Source organism: Stegostoma tigrinum, chromosome 7 (genome assembly GCF_030684315.1).
Source record: "Stegostoma tigrinum isolate sSteTig4 chromosome 7, sSteTig4.hap1, whole genome shotgun sequence".
NCBI lineage: Eukaryota > Metazoa > Chordata > Chondrichthyes > Orectolobiformes > Stegostomatidae > Stegostoma > Stegostoma tigrinum.
This window is the reverse complement of record NC_081360.1, coordinates 99,771,862-99,787,002: the sequence shown is the minus strand read 5'-3', so window position 1 is coordinate 99,787,002 and position 15,141 is coordinate 99,771,862. Positions and strand designations below refer to the sequence as shown.

At 45.7% G+C, this 15,141-nt stretch overlaps 1 protein-coding gene across 3 annotated transcripts in view; it reads right to left on the bottom strand.

Annotated features, from left to right (window-relative positions):
• slc23a3 (solute carrier family 23 member 3) overlaps positions 1-15,141 on the bottom strand; it is an 80,356-nt gene that overhangs the window by 51,400 nt on the left and 13,815 nt on the right. For all 3 annotated transcript variants that reach the window (XM_059647676.1, XM_059647678.1, XM_059647677.1), the window contains exons 3-4: positions 8,202-8,296; positions 1,921-2,006 (exon numbers count right to left, since the gene is read on the bottom strand). In XM_059647676.1, the coding sequence (XP_059503659.1) occupies positions 1,921-2,006; positions 8,202-8,296 (181 nt within the window). The remainder of the gene's footprint in view (positions 1-1,920; positions 2,007-8,201; positions 8,297-15,141) is intronic.

Below are 15,141 nucleotides of genomic sequence, written 5' to 3'. Positions count from 1 at the left end.
GCGAGGAATACAAAGTTACGGCTGCAAAGAATGTGCACAAAAAGCAAAAGCAACATTAAATTTGAAATTTGAGAGGCCCATTCAGAAGTCTAATAACAGCGGGGAAGAAGTTATTCTTGAACCTGAGCCTTGTTTACACAGAGAATGGTTCGTGTGTGGAATGAACTGCCAGAGGAAGTGGTGGATGCAGGCACAGGTTGTTCTGCAATAAAGCGTGGTTTGTTATTGCAAATTGGCTGTAACATGATTGATGGATAGTGGACACTGTTTAGACAACACAAACTTTCTGCTGTAAAAGTAAAGCAATTAGCTATAATGATTTCTGTATAACACGATTTTCTATGGTGATTTTCTATCGTACCGTTTTCTATAACTATTACTTCATAGGAGAACTACTCGCACAGTTTCAACATTTAAAAGACATTTGTATATATTCAGAACAGGAAATGTTTGGAGGATATGGGCCAAACGCAGGGAGGTGGGACTAGCTTAGTTTGGGAGCATGGTAGGCATGGACTAATGGACCAAAGGGTCTGTTTCCATGCTCTATGACTCTATAAGGGCAGTGATGTACTGCTGAAGCTGTATTAAGTTCAGATCAGGCCACGTTTGGAATATTGTGAGCAGTTTTGGGCTGCATACCTAAGGATGGATATGTTGGCGTTGGAGGAGGTCCGGAAAATGTTTACAAGAATGATCCCAGAGATGAAGGTCTTGTCACATGAGAAGTAGCTGAGGACTGTGCGTCGGCACTTAAGGACAAGAGGAGATCTGAGAGGCCTGAATAGAGTGAACATGGAGAAGATGTTCCACTAGTAGGAGGGACTAGGGTACACGCTCTGAGTTTTTTTATTCATAGGATGACCACATCGCTGGCTAGGCAGCATTTATCCCCCATCTCTAATTACCCAGAGTGCAGTTTAGATTCAGGTAGACAGGCCCTTGATTAGTAAGGGGTTCAAGGCTCACGGGGAGAAGGCATGTGAATGGAGTTAAGAAACATATCAGCCGTGATCATATGGCTGGGCAGGCTTGATGAGCAGAATGGCCTTTTTTAATTCATTCACAGGATGAGGGCATTGCTGGCTGGGCAGCATTTATTGCCTATTGCTAATTGCCCAGAGGGCAGTTAAGAATCAACCACATTGCTGTGGGTTTAAAGTCACATGTATGCCAGACAGGTAAGGATAGAAGTTTCCTTCCCGGAAGGACATTAGTGAACCAGATGGGATTTTCCAGCAATGGACAATGGACAATGGACACACAGTCATCATTAGATTCTTAATTGCAGATATTTATTGAATTCAAACCCCACCACCTTCCGTGACAGGATTTGAACCTGGGTCCCCAGCACGTTATCTGGGTCTCTGGGTTAATGATAATACCACTAGGCCATTGTCTCCCCCCTTATCCTGCCCCTGTATCTTATGATCTAATAAGGGAGTACAGGGTCATGGGGGGGCGAACAGAAAGTGGAGATGAGACTGCACCAGATTACCCGTGATCTTATTGAAGAGTGAAGCAGGCTCAAGTGCCCTAATGGCCTAGTCCTGCTCCTACATCCTCTGTTCTTAAGTTCTTTAGCCCTGGGGCCAGCTTTCTCAATCTTTTCTGCACCCTCTCCAAAGCCAACGCATCTTTTCAGCAGTGCCCAGGAGGAGGTATCATTACTCAGCTAAGCCAAACCAGTATTTCATAAAGGTTTCCCTCAGCTAAGGAACCCCTTCAGCCTTGATGGTGTGTGCACACTGGGCAGGTTCTACATGGAGCATGCAGATTGAAGAATAGGTGCTGTACCCTTACACTGACCCAGAAGCTTGTGTTGCTAGATCTAGGGTCAGGAAAAGGGGCTGGACCTGATTGCCCGAGGAATGCTGCCACACCACACAAAACAACGTGCCAATTTTGAAAACATCCTACTTCACACAGGGTGCTTTTCCACATCTGCAGGGTGAGGTCCGTCTCTGGGCACTGAGCCCCTTCACAGAGTAAGGCCGCATCGGTACCTGCATTGGTTAAATGACAGAATGGTATAAGGACTTTGCATTTCTCAGGCACCTTCCTCCATCCCAGCATAACCCAAAGCACCTTGCATCCAGTGAAGGACATCTGAATGTGCCATTACTGTTGTGACAAGGCAGGTAATTTCTGAGGTGAGTGTTTATACATTTATAAGGAGGTCAGGCAGCATCTGTGGGAAGAAATCAGCCAATGTTTTGGGCCCAGTGGTTCTGAGGAAGGGTCACTGGACCTGAAACACTAATTCTGAATTCTGTCCACAGATACTGCCAGACCTGCTGAGCTTTTCTAGCAATTTCTGTTTTCATTTCTGATTTCCAGCATCTACAGTTCTTTCAGTTTTTATGCATTTATAAGGTAATGGTTCTGAAGGACATATTGTTTGTTCCATCTACCATTGAGATCCATCCACACTGACCATGGCACACAGTCTTTGAGGTCTACATGAATATGCAAAGGGAGTGGATGTGTTCTGTAGGTTACACTAGGAACTTCAGGAGTTATCCTTGGCTGATAATAAAGGCTGTACTTTTTGTGATCAAACAGTAAATTGTCTTCTTACCTTGGTTGGTCCTAGGACACTACCCTGAGGAACTCCTGCAGAGATGTCCTGGGCCTGAGATGACTGACCTCCAATGTCTACAACGGTGGGATTTGAAGTGACAACTTTCTAACTTAACATTAGCCCAGAATGATAGCTCCCATGTTGAAATGGGGTCAACAATGAATGAACCTCTTCAGAACAGTTAGATTTTTTTCACTTTTTCTCCTTAAGTTGCTGAAATTTGCTCCTTTTCTTCACTTAAGTGACCTTGTTGCGAGTGTAGCCTGCGGCAGGAATTGCATAAATGTTTAATTTAGATTTGTCTGCACTTCCATTACAGAGGTGGTGCGCAGGTGTAAAGACATGCTTATCAAGTGCATCGCCTCCAATTCATGCTTCACCAATGTTTCCCTCTCCCAGACCCAATTGCTCTCTGTCTAAGGTGTTCCCTGTACCAGCCGAGATTAGCCAATGAAGCAGAGACCAGGTAACGGATACTGGATCATTTCAGGCATGTGAGGATCAGTTCCTGATGCAATGAACAGCCAACAAGAGGAGCTCTCACTCAGGCTAGGATGTCTTGTTCCTGCCCCCATTGGCTATCATCCAAGTTGACTAAAACTAAGGCAGGGAGACAAATGGAGCCTGTCTGAAATGGCAGGCACCAAATGGAAGACAGAGGGAATGGGGAGGACAGTGATTAATGTGAGAAAACTGTGCAAAAAGCAGTTTAGCAACATTTTAATCCAGCATGAACCAGCCTGTGTCTGATGAACAATCCCAAAGACCAAAACCTTTCAGAAACAAGTAGAGAACTTGAAGGAATTGTCTAACAATTTGTGCGTTTCCAGAATGACACTTCCTTCAGATAGTCAGGTGATATTTTAGTGGCCTGTCAGTTCCTGTGCAGAATGAACAAGCTGCTTCGACAATGTACCAGAACTCAGTGTCGGTGCATACTATCTCAAGCTGTTACATATTCTGAATACTACTGATTCTACCCAAGTCCCATAATGTGTACAATTGATTTACATTCAGTCATGGGATCTGCCAGCATTTTACTGCTTATTTTATTCATTCATGGGATATGAGCAACTTTGGCTGGGCCCAGTATTTATTGCCAGCCCCTAGTTGCCCCTAATGAAAGTGGTGGTGAGTTGCCCCCTTGAATTGCTGCAGTCCATGTGCTGTAGCCAGACCCATAATGCTATTAGGGAGGGAATTCCAGGATTTTGACCCAGTGACAGTGAAGGAATGGTGATATATTTCCAAGTCACGATGGTGAGTGGCTTGGAGGTGATTTTGCAGGGGGTGGCGTTACCACATATTTTCTGCCCTTGTCCCTCTCGATGGAAGTGGCATGAGGTTGAAAGATGCTGCCTGAGGATCTTTAGTGTATTTCTGCAGTGCATTTTGTACTGAGCACACACTGCTGCTACTGAGCATTAGCGACAGAGGGAGGGGATGCTTGTGGATGTGGTGCCAATCAAATGGGCTGCTTTGTCCTGGATGGTGTCAAGCTTCTTGAGTGTTGTGCCTATTCCTTGATGCCTTGGTGAAGGTTATGGTGAGCTGCCTTCCTGAATTGTGGCAGTCTTTAGGCTGTTAGGAAGGAAGGTACAGGATTTTGACCTGACAAATGCAGGCTGATCGACCATAGATCATAGAATCCCTACAGTGTGGAAACAGGCCCTTTGGCCCAACAAATCCACACCGACCCTCAGGGCTTCCAGCCCAGGCCCATCCCCCTATAACTAACCTAACCTACACATCTGAACACTCTGGGCAATTTAGCCAATCCACCCTAACCTGCAAGTCTTTGGACTGTGGGAGGTCAGTGAGAATTGCTGGGTGTTGGAATCCCTCTTCTGATTAGGTTTTGTGGGAATGTCTGTGAAGAGGTTGAAAAAGTGAGGTTTTGCTGTAACAATCTCTCCCTTTCTGTCGGGTCTCTGTTCAATGGTGTTTTAAAGCTTAGGCAAACCATTGGCAGCAAGCAGCCTGACTTCTCAACACTAGAACTAAAAGGGTTCAAACATGAAGCGTGTCGCCTTGGCTAGGCTGAAATTCCCTTGGATCTAGAAGGTCGAGGGATGTTTTAAATCAAAGTGTTAAAGGTAATAAAAAGAGTTGGTAGAGTTGAGAACGAACAAAATACAAACAGGAGTAGATTGATGGAGAGTAACTCTTGTCTCTGGTGCCCAGAGGAAGGTGGTAGACAACAGGCTATTCAGGAGTGATGTCTGGAAGCACTTCTTCACATAAAGTGAAGTGGAGATTTGGAACTCGCTAAACACCGTTGAGGCTGGGGAAGATATCAACTGAGACCTGTGTGATTAGAGAATTTTTATATTGGCACATGTAGCTGTCCTAAGTACATGGGGTGAAGATACCTTCAGTGGTTAGCAGTGCTGCATCACAGCACCAGGGACCTGGGTTTGATTCCACCCTTGGGCGACTGTCTGTGTGGAGTTTGCACATTCTCCCCGTGTCTGTGTGGGTTTCCTCTGGATGCTCTGTTTTCCTCCCACAGTCCAAAGGTGTGCAGGCTAGGTGGGTTAGCCATAGGAAATGCAAGTTTACAGGGTATGGAAATGGGTCTCGGAGGGATGCTTTCCGTAGGGTTAGCGTGAATTCGATGGGCTGAATGACCTGTTTCCACACAATGTAGGAATTCTATGAATCTAATTGAATGAGGAGGTGATGACATAATGCAATTATCACTGGAATGTTAATCCAGAGACCCAGGTAATGTTCTGAGGACGCAGCTTCAAACCCTGCCATGGTAGATGGTGGAAATTTGACTTCAATAAATATTTGGAATTTAGAGTCTAATGCTGACCGTGAACCCATCGTCGATTGTTGGGAAAAACCCACCTGGTACATTAACGTCCCTCGGGAGGGAAACTGCCATCCTTACTGGGCCTGGCCCACATGTGACTCCAGACCCACAGTGACGTGATTGACTCTCTAGGCAATTAGAGATGGGCAATAAATGCTGCCTAGCCAGCAATGCCCTCATCCCATGAAAGAATAAAGGCAAAAAAATTGAATCGTAGAACAGAACTGAATGGATAAATGGCTTCCTTTATCCACTAGTATGGGGAACTAATCTAGTCTTCTTTTTAATGCAAAAGTACCAATCCTTGATTGGTTCGACAATAAGTTGTGTTCTTTATTTGAGGACAAAATTATGTACAAATTAACTGAACCAGGGGTCTAAATACAATAATCTAATTGGAATATTGGATCAGCCATAATCAGATTGAATGGCAGAACAGGGTCAAGATGCTGAATGGCATACTCCTGTTCAATTTCTTACAGTCCTAGCTCTACTCCTGCAGACAGACTGACAACACATTATGGGGCCAATACATCATATCTTGAGTTGGGGTGATAATGATTTAAGGTAGTTTAAGATAGGTTCCCTTAAAGGACTGTGCACTTCATATCGCAACATGGGTTTGCTAACACGCCAGCCTTATCCTGGGATCATCAGGAATTACAGGTTAATCTTCACAGCATTATCACAAGCAATGCTGTGAAAAAAGAACTGTAGGCCTCTAAAGAAATTGAATTTTATTCAAATTCTGTCTCTGTTTTACTAGTTACCGGAGCACTGGGAATCAGAGTTGACTGGAGAGACATCCACAATATTGAATCAGTCAACAATAAGTTTGTTGATATCCACTAGTCCACAGGAGGGCCGAATGCCATGAGGATTGACATGTCAGGTCACCAAGTGGGGAGGAGTTCAAGGGAAGGGACAGGCAATTGGAGGTGAGAGATCAGAGGTCAGATGGAGTCATACAGCATGGAAACAGACCCTTCAGTCCAACTCATCCACGTTAACCAGACATTCCAATCAGATCTCATCATATTTGGTGGCATTTGGCCCATGTCTATCTAAACTCTTCCCATTTGTGTACCCATCCAGATGCTTTTCAATTGTTAAAATTGTTATCTGCCTCCACCACATCTTTGGCAGCTCATTCCATACATACACCACCCTCTGCATGAAAAAGCTATCCCTCAGGCCCTTTTTAAATTGATCCCTCTCACCTTAATACAGCATGGAGCTGGAGGAACACAGCAGGCCTAGTGGCATCAGAAAAGCAGCAAAATTGATGTTTCAGGTTTGCTCCCTTTATCAGGAGGGTGTAACCTGCCTGCTGTGTTCCTCCAGCTCCATGCTGTATTAAGGTGAGAGCGGATCAATTTAAAAATGTTGGAGGTTGAGGGGTGGCCTTACAGAGGTTTACAAAATCATGAGGGACATAGATTAGGGTGAAAAGCCAAGGTCTTTTCTCTAGCAGGGGAGGGTCCAAACCTAGAAGGCATAGGTTTAAGGTGAGAGGGAGATAGCAGGAACTGTTGATGTTGGAGTCAAAGTCGATACAGTGTGGAGCCCCAGGAACATAGCAGGCAGGTTACACCCTCTTGATAAAGGGGGCAAACCTGAAACATCAATTTTGCTGCTTTTCTGATGCCACTAGGCCTGCTGTGTTCCTGGGGCTCCACACTGTTTCAACTTTGACGCCAACATCAACAGTTCCTGCTATCTCCCTCTCACCTTAAACCTATGCCTTCTAGGTTTGGACCCTCCCCCACTAGAGAAAAGACCTTGGCTATTCACCCTAATCCATGTCCCTCATGATTTTATAAACCTCTGTAAGGCCACCCCTCAACCTCCAACATTCCAGGGAACGTAGCCCCAGCCTATTCAGTATCTCCCTATAGCTCAAACCCTTCAAACCTGGCAACATCTTTGTAAATCATTTCTGCACTCTCTCAGGTTTAATAACATCATTCCTGTTGCAGGGCAATAACCATTGTAGGCGGTACGCCAAAAGTTGCCTAATCAATGCCCTGTACAGCTGCAACATGAAGTCTCAACTCTTATATTCAATGTTGTAACCAATGAAGGCGAGCGAACCAAACACTTTCTTCCCTATTCTGTCTACCTGCAACTCCACTTTCAAGGAAACATGCACCTATAGCTTTAGGTCTCTTTGTTCAGCTACACTCCCCCAGGACCCTACCATTAACTATATAAATCCTGCCCTGATTTGCCCGACTAAAATGCAACACCTCACGTTTATCTGAATTAAATTTCATTTGCCACTCTATCGGCCCATCTGATCAAGATCCTGTTGCACTCTGAGATAATCTTCATTGTCTACTACATCACCTACTTTGCTGTTAACTGCAAACTTACCAACCACTCCTCCTATATTTGCATCCAAACTGATGATATAAATGATGAAAACGAGTGGACCCAGCACTGAACCTAGTGGCACACCACTGGCCACAGGACCAACCTTCCTGAAAATACAAGCTGAAAGAACTGCGGATGCTGTAGATCAGGAACTAAAACAGAAGTTGCTTGAAAAGCTCAGCAGGTCTGGCAGTATCTGTGAAGGAAAAATCTGAGTTAACATTTCTGGTCTGGTGACCCTTCCACAGAACCCTTCGCAGATGCTGCCAGACCTGCTGAGCTTTTCTAGCACCTTCTGTTTTTGTTCCAGAAAGCTACATTCAGCCCAAACTGGCAACGCCAACGTTACAGAATCTGAAAAGATCCATGTCATTGAAAGGTATAATTTACATGCCAAGAAACAGGAGAGAAACTCTGTACCATTATGAAGGGTGCTGTTGGTCTCTGTTGGCGATGTGACGAGAGTTAAGGCAGGGATCAAATATTCAAAAGATGATGCTTGGACCAGTGGTAATCTAGACAGCACAAAATAAAAGAGATGAAGAGAAAGGGAGAAATTTTATAAAATAATCAACAAAATTAACAGATGCATCATCACGGTCTCATTCCTTGTACTGAGCTTTCCTCTTGTCAACACATAGCATCAACATCTGGAACAAACGGGTGCAATTTATTACTAAGGGTGTCTTCCATTCAGGACAGAACTAAGGATGGTTGTTTTCTCTCACAGGGGAGTGACTCTGTGGGACTCCCTTCCTCAGAAAGCACCAGGAGTGGGGGAGATGCTGGGTCATTCATTGATCACTTTTAGGATAGAGGCCAACACGTTCATGGCTAACAATAGAGTCAAGGGTTATCAGGTTCGTGGAGAATGTGGAGTTTGGGTCACAATCAAATCAGACACATTGTCTGTGAAAGCTGGACCAGGTTAGAATAGTCTACCCCTTTGAATGACCATATGTTCTGTGATGATGCTTTTCCCAATACTCTTTTCTTTATTGGGTATTCCCTTTCCCTTGTCTAAGAGGGAAGAGAGAGGCGAGTGGGCATTGGACCGCTGGAAAATGAGGCTTGAGCAGAAGTAATGGGGCGCAATGAAGTCGTGGGGGACCTGAATAGGCACTTGGCATCAGCCTTCACAACAGCAGATACCAATAGCACACAGAACATTAAGAGAGCCAGAGGCAGGTGTGAGTTTAGTGACCATCACTAAGGATATGGTGCTGGGGAAGCTGAAAGTCTGAAGATGTATAAATCACATGAATGAGATGGATACACTTCAGAGTTCTGAAGGAGACAGCTCAGGAGATTGCCGAGGCGTTGGTGGTGATCTTTCAGGAATCACTTGAGTCAGGGAGGGCGCTAAATGATTGCAAATTGGCTAATATAACATCCATGTTTAAGGAGGGAAGGAGGCAGAAGATGGGAAATTATAGGCCGGTTAGCCTGATCTCAGTTGTTGGCAAGGGTTTAGAGTCCGTTATTAACGATGAGATTACTTGCAAGTTCATGGTAAATAGGGCTGAGCCAGCACAACTTGGTCGAGCAGAGGTCATCCCTGACAAATCTGTCAGAATTCTTTGAGGAGGAAATGAGCTAGTTAGAAAAAGGAGAACCAGCATACATTGATCTATTTGGATTTCACAAAGGCCTTGGACAAGGTGCCCACGGGAGTTGCTAAACAGCACATAGTGTTAGGGGCAAGATACTGGCACAGATAGAGGACTGGCTGACTGGCACACAATAGAGAATAGGGATAAAAACGTCTTTTTCAGGATGGTAGCCGGTGACTAGTGGAATTCTACAGGGGCCCATGTTGGGAGCACAACTATTCACATTTTACGTTAATGATCTGGACAAAGGAACTGATAGCATTGTTGCTAAACTTGCAGATGACACAAAGATAGGTGGAGGGACATGTAGAGTTGAGGAGGCAGAAAGGCTGCAGAGGGTCTTGGGTAGGCTAGGAGAGTGGGCAAAAAAGTGGCAGATGAACACAATGTGAGAAAGTGTGAGATCATGCACTTTGTTGGGAAGAATAAAGGTGTAGACTAATTTATAAATAGGAAAGGCTTCAAAAATCTGAAGGACAAAGGAATTTGGGAGTCTTTGATGAGAATTCCCCTAAGGTTAACATACAGGCTCAGTTGGCACTTAAGAAGGCAAATGGAATGTTGGAATTCATTTAAAGAGGGCTCAAATATAAGAGGCAGATATATACCTCTGAGGCTGTATAAGGCTCTGGTCAGAATGCATTTGGACAGTGGTGGGCAGCTTTGGGCCTGGTATCTAAGGAAGGATGTGTTGGTGTTGGAGGGTTTCCAGGGGAGGTTTTCAAGAATGATCCTGGTGATGAAGGGCTTGTCGTATGAGTAGTTGAGGACTTTGGGTCAGTACTCAATGGAGTTTGGAAGGATGAAGGAAACACTGATTGAAACTTACAGAATACGGCGAGGCCTGGATAGAATGGATGTGGGCAAAATGTTTCCACACGTAGGAGAACTAGCACCCAAGGGTAGAGCCTTGAAGTGAAGTGACAACCCTTAAGAACTCAGATGAAGAGGAATTTTCTCAGCCAGGGGGTGGTTAATCTATAGAACTCATTGGTTTAGACGGTTGTGGAGGCCAAGTCATTGAGTATGTTTAAGACAGAGCTGGACAGGTTCCTGAATGGTGTGGGGATCGAGGGTTACAGATAGGCAGTGAGAAACATATCAGCCTTGATTGAATAGCAGAGCAGATGTGATGGGCTGAGTAGCCTAGTTCTGCTCCTATATCTTATGGAGTTAGGAGAGAAAAAGGAAGAGAGAACCACATGAAGAGCTGATGTTTATGGATTACTCTTTTGTGATGAAAGGTGTATAATATGTAGATGTTAATCTAATTTTCTAGAGTTTGGAATTTAAGCTGGTAGCATATGGGTTAAATTGCATCTGAGAGGGAATTTAACAGTTAAATAGGCCACTCTTATCCAAATGATGATTTTAAATCAGTATGTGTCAGAGAGCAGATGACTGAAGGCCTCTTGGACACTATTGGAAGCTTATTTATGTTGTAGGGCTTATGACAGGAGTAAAAAGAAGGCAGGCTGCACCTCCCGGTCGCGAACCATTTCAACTCCCCCTCCCATTCCTCGGGCGACATGCCCATCATGGGCCTCTGCAGTGTCACAACAATGCCACCCGAAGGGTGCAGGGGCAGCAACTCATATTCCACTTGGGAACCCTGCAGTCCAATGGTATCAAGGATAATGGGAACTGCAGATGCTGGAGAATCCGAGATAACAAAGTGTGAAGCTGGATGAACACAGCAGGCCAAGCAGCATCTCAGGAGCACAAAAGCTGATGTTTCGGGCCTAGACCATCCATCCGAGAGGGGGATGTGGAGAGGGTTCTGAAATAAATAAGGAGAGGGGGGAGGTGGACCGAAGATGGATAGAGGAGAAGATAGGTGGGGAGGAGAGTATAGGTGGGGAGGTAGGGAGGGGATAGGTCAGTCCGGGGAGGACGGACAGGTCAAGGAGGCGGGATGAGGTTAGTAGGTAGGAAATGGAAGTGTGGTTTGAGGTGGGAAGAGCGGATAGGTGAGAGGAAGAACCGGTTAGGGGGGCGGGGACGAGCTGGGCTGGTTTTGTGATGCAGTGGGGGAAGGGGAGATTTTGAAGCTTGTGAAGTCCACATTGATACCATTGGGCTGCAGGGTTCCCAAGCAGAATATGAGTTGCTGTTCCTGCAACCTTCGGGTGGCATCGTTATGGCACTGCAGGAGGCCCAGGATGGCCCCCACAAACCTCCGGATACAACGCATCATCCTCCGACACTTCCGCCATCTACAATCCGACCCCACAACCCAAGACATTTTTCCATCCCCACCCTTGTCTGCCTTCTGGAGAGACCACTCTCTCCGGGACTCCCTTGTCTGCTCCACACTCCCCTCAACCCCACCACACCTGGCACCTTCCCCTGCAACCGCAGGAAGTGCTACACTTGCCCCCACACCTCCTCCCTCGCCCCCATCCCAGGCCCCAAGATGACTTTCCATATCAAGCAGATGTTCACCTGCACATCTGCCAATGTGGTATACTGTATCCGCTGTACCCGGTGCGGCTTCCTCAACATTGGGGAAACCAAGCGGAGGCTTGGGGACCGTTTTGCAGAACAGTTCGGCTCAGTTCGCAAGAAACAACTGCACCTCCCAGTAGCAAACCATTTTAACTCCCCCTCCCATTCCTTAGACGAGATGTCCATCCTGGGCCTCCTGCAGTGCCACAACGATACCTCCTTGACCTGTCCGTCCTCCCCCGGACTGATCTATCCCCTCCCTACCTCCCCACCTACACTCTCCTCTCCATCTATCTTCTCTTCTATCCATCTTTGGTCCACCTCCCCCTCTCTCTCTATTTATTTCAGAACCCTCTCCCCATCCCCCTTTCTGATGAAGGGTCTAGGCCTGAAACATCAGCTTTTGTGCTCCTAAGATACTGCTTGGCCTGCTGTGTTCATCCAGCTTCACGCTTTGTTAGCCCAATGTCGATTTCACAAGATTCAAAATCTCCCCTCCCCCTACCACATGCCAAAACCAGCCCAGCTTGTCCCTGCCTCCCTAACCCATGCTTCCTCTCACCTATCCCCTCCTCCCACCGCAAGCCGCACTCTCATTTCCTATCTACTAACCTCATCTAACACCTACACTCGGTTCGCAATAAACAGCAACACCTCCCAGTTGCAAACCATTTCCACTCCCCCTCCCATTCTTTAGATGACATGTCCATCATGGGCCTCCTGCAGTGCCACAATGATGCCACCCGAAGGTTGCAGGAACAGCAACTCATATTCCACTTGGGAATCCTGCAGCCCAATAGTATCAATGTGGATTTCACAAGATTCAAAATCTCCCCTCCGCCAACTGCATCCCAAAACCAGCCCAGCTCATCCCCTGCCTCTCTAACCTGTTCTTCCTCTAACCTATTCCCTCCTCCCACCTCAAGCTGCACCTCTATTTCCTACCTAGTAACCTCATCCCACCTCCTTGACCTGTCCGTCCTCCCTGGACTGACCTATCCCCTCCCTACCTCCCCACCCATACTCACCTCTACAGACTCCATTCCCGCCCCCTTTAACTTGTCTGTCTCCTCTCCATCTACCTTCTCCTCTATCCATCTTCGATCTGCCTCCCCCTCTCTCCCTATTTATTTCAGAACCCTCTCCCCCTTTTCTGATGAAGGGTCTCAGCCCGAAACGTCAGCTTTTGTGCTCCTAAGATGCTGCTTGGCCTGCTGTGTTCATCCAGCTTCACACTTTGTTATCTCTCTTCTTCAGAGGAAGGTTCGCCGGATGCGAAACACTAACTCTGTTTTTTCCTTCACAGAGGTTGCCAAACCTGCTGAGCTTTTCCAGCAACTTCTGTTTCTGTTCATGATCCATCAAACTAGATTACATCGTGGAATCTGACTCGCACAGTTGTGTTTGTATCTCTAAATATAGTGGATTGTAGTGGATGTGAGTTACTCACATCCAGAACCTCAACCTGAGCTACAAATCTTCTCAAAACTCGCTAGCACCTATGCATTGTGGTATTTAGCCTATTCTGTAATAAACTCTGTTAACAGTCCTGGACCTTGCCTTAATTTTGTCCAATATACCGAACCATAGAATCATAAAAGCACAGAAAAAGGCTATTTGACTGATTGAGCATCCCACCCATCCCTTAGCTAAACCACCTAGCCTGCACCCTGTGGGTAATTTAGCACGGTCTATCTTTGGACTGTGGGAGGAAACCAGAGCACCCGGAGGAAGCCCAATGCAGACACAGGGAGAATGTGCAAACTCCACACAATCACCTGACGGTGGAACTGAGCTGGGTGCTTGGTGCCGTGAGGCTGCAGTACTAACCACTGAGCCATCCTTTATTTTGGCCTTTTCTCATGACTCAACACTTAAAGTTTCTTTCCTTCCAGTTTTCACTTCAAGTCTGTGTGCGTGGGTTTTTAGTAAGAACATTGCATCTGAGGCCCACACTAACCTTTCAATATCTTTACACAGGTTGGTAACAATAAACGTGACCTTTCACTTCATTAAAAACTTGAGTAAATTTTCTGGCTGATCCTTTGCAACCATCTTTTCAAATTTTAAACTCATTTGCTCCCATCAGGAGAGGTGGGAATGGCAGGGAAGGTGTTCCAAACTGCCTCGCCTACTCACACTAATTGAATAACTCTTTCAAAGAGACAGCGCAAGCACAATGGGTCAAATGGCCTCCTTCAGCTCTGAAAGCGCTAGAGCGGTGATTTTTTAACTGTCGACGTTTGACCTCAACAGGCACAGGAACTGGATCTCAGCACAGAACAGTCTGTGATAAAGCATTTGGCTGATGAGTTACCCAGGAGGTGGAAATCAGTGTGATACATTAAAATCCGGAAACTGTTACGGTACAGAGAACATCAAAACGTAACCAGCAATAAATCCAAGGTGCATTTACATCATAACTTCTAACAGAGAACATAAAAAGCAGCCAACATGTTGAATAAGTGCCCAAACTGGTACCAAAGAGAAGCAGTGAGACTCTGTAGGAGGGGAAAGAGTGACAGTGCTTCCATTCAGAGTCCCTTCTGTCCTGAAATGCTGATTTACACTTTCAGGAGCAGTGAGAAGCCAAATTCCTTTTGCGTGCCAGCCAAATGGGATAGCATAAATGCAACCCTGCTGTTCCCATTGCAGACACGGGGCTTCGGTCAATTGCTGAGGGAGCGGTCAGATACGTTCAGCAACTTTCAAACCGCATCTTCAAATAAAACAAGAGAAGAAGAAAACCCACAATGCTAAACAAGTAATTAATTGATTGGGAATCATCTTGGGATGTTCTGGTACCATATCGAATTGACATGCATCAGTCACTTTCTGAACTTGCTGCAGATAAACCTCTTTGAATGGGTTTTCTTTGAGGCTTTCTTCCTTGCGGTGCTCTTGACCAATAAAGCATTACTGTGTCACCCTCAAAGTGTCACACAATCACAGAACTTTTACAGTCCAGACGAAGGCCATTCAGTCCATCATGCCTACACCAGTTCTATTCCTTAGCACCTATCTTCTGCCTTTTCATAGATCCAAGAGTTATACAGCATGGAAACAGACCCTTCAGCCCAACCAGTCCACGCCAACCATGTCCCCAAATTAAACATGTCCCATCTGCCTGTGCTTGGGCCATATCCCTCCTAACATTTCTTATTTATGTACTTATCCAAATGCTTTTTAAATGTTGTAACTGTATTTGCATCCAACACTTCCTCTGGACATTTGTTCCACACATGTACCACTCTCTGTGTAAAAAATGTTGCCTCTTATGTCTGGTTTAAATCTTTCTC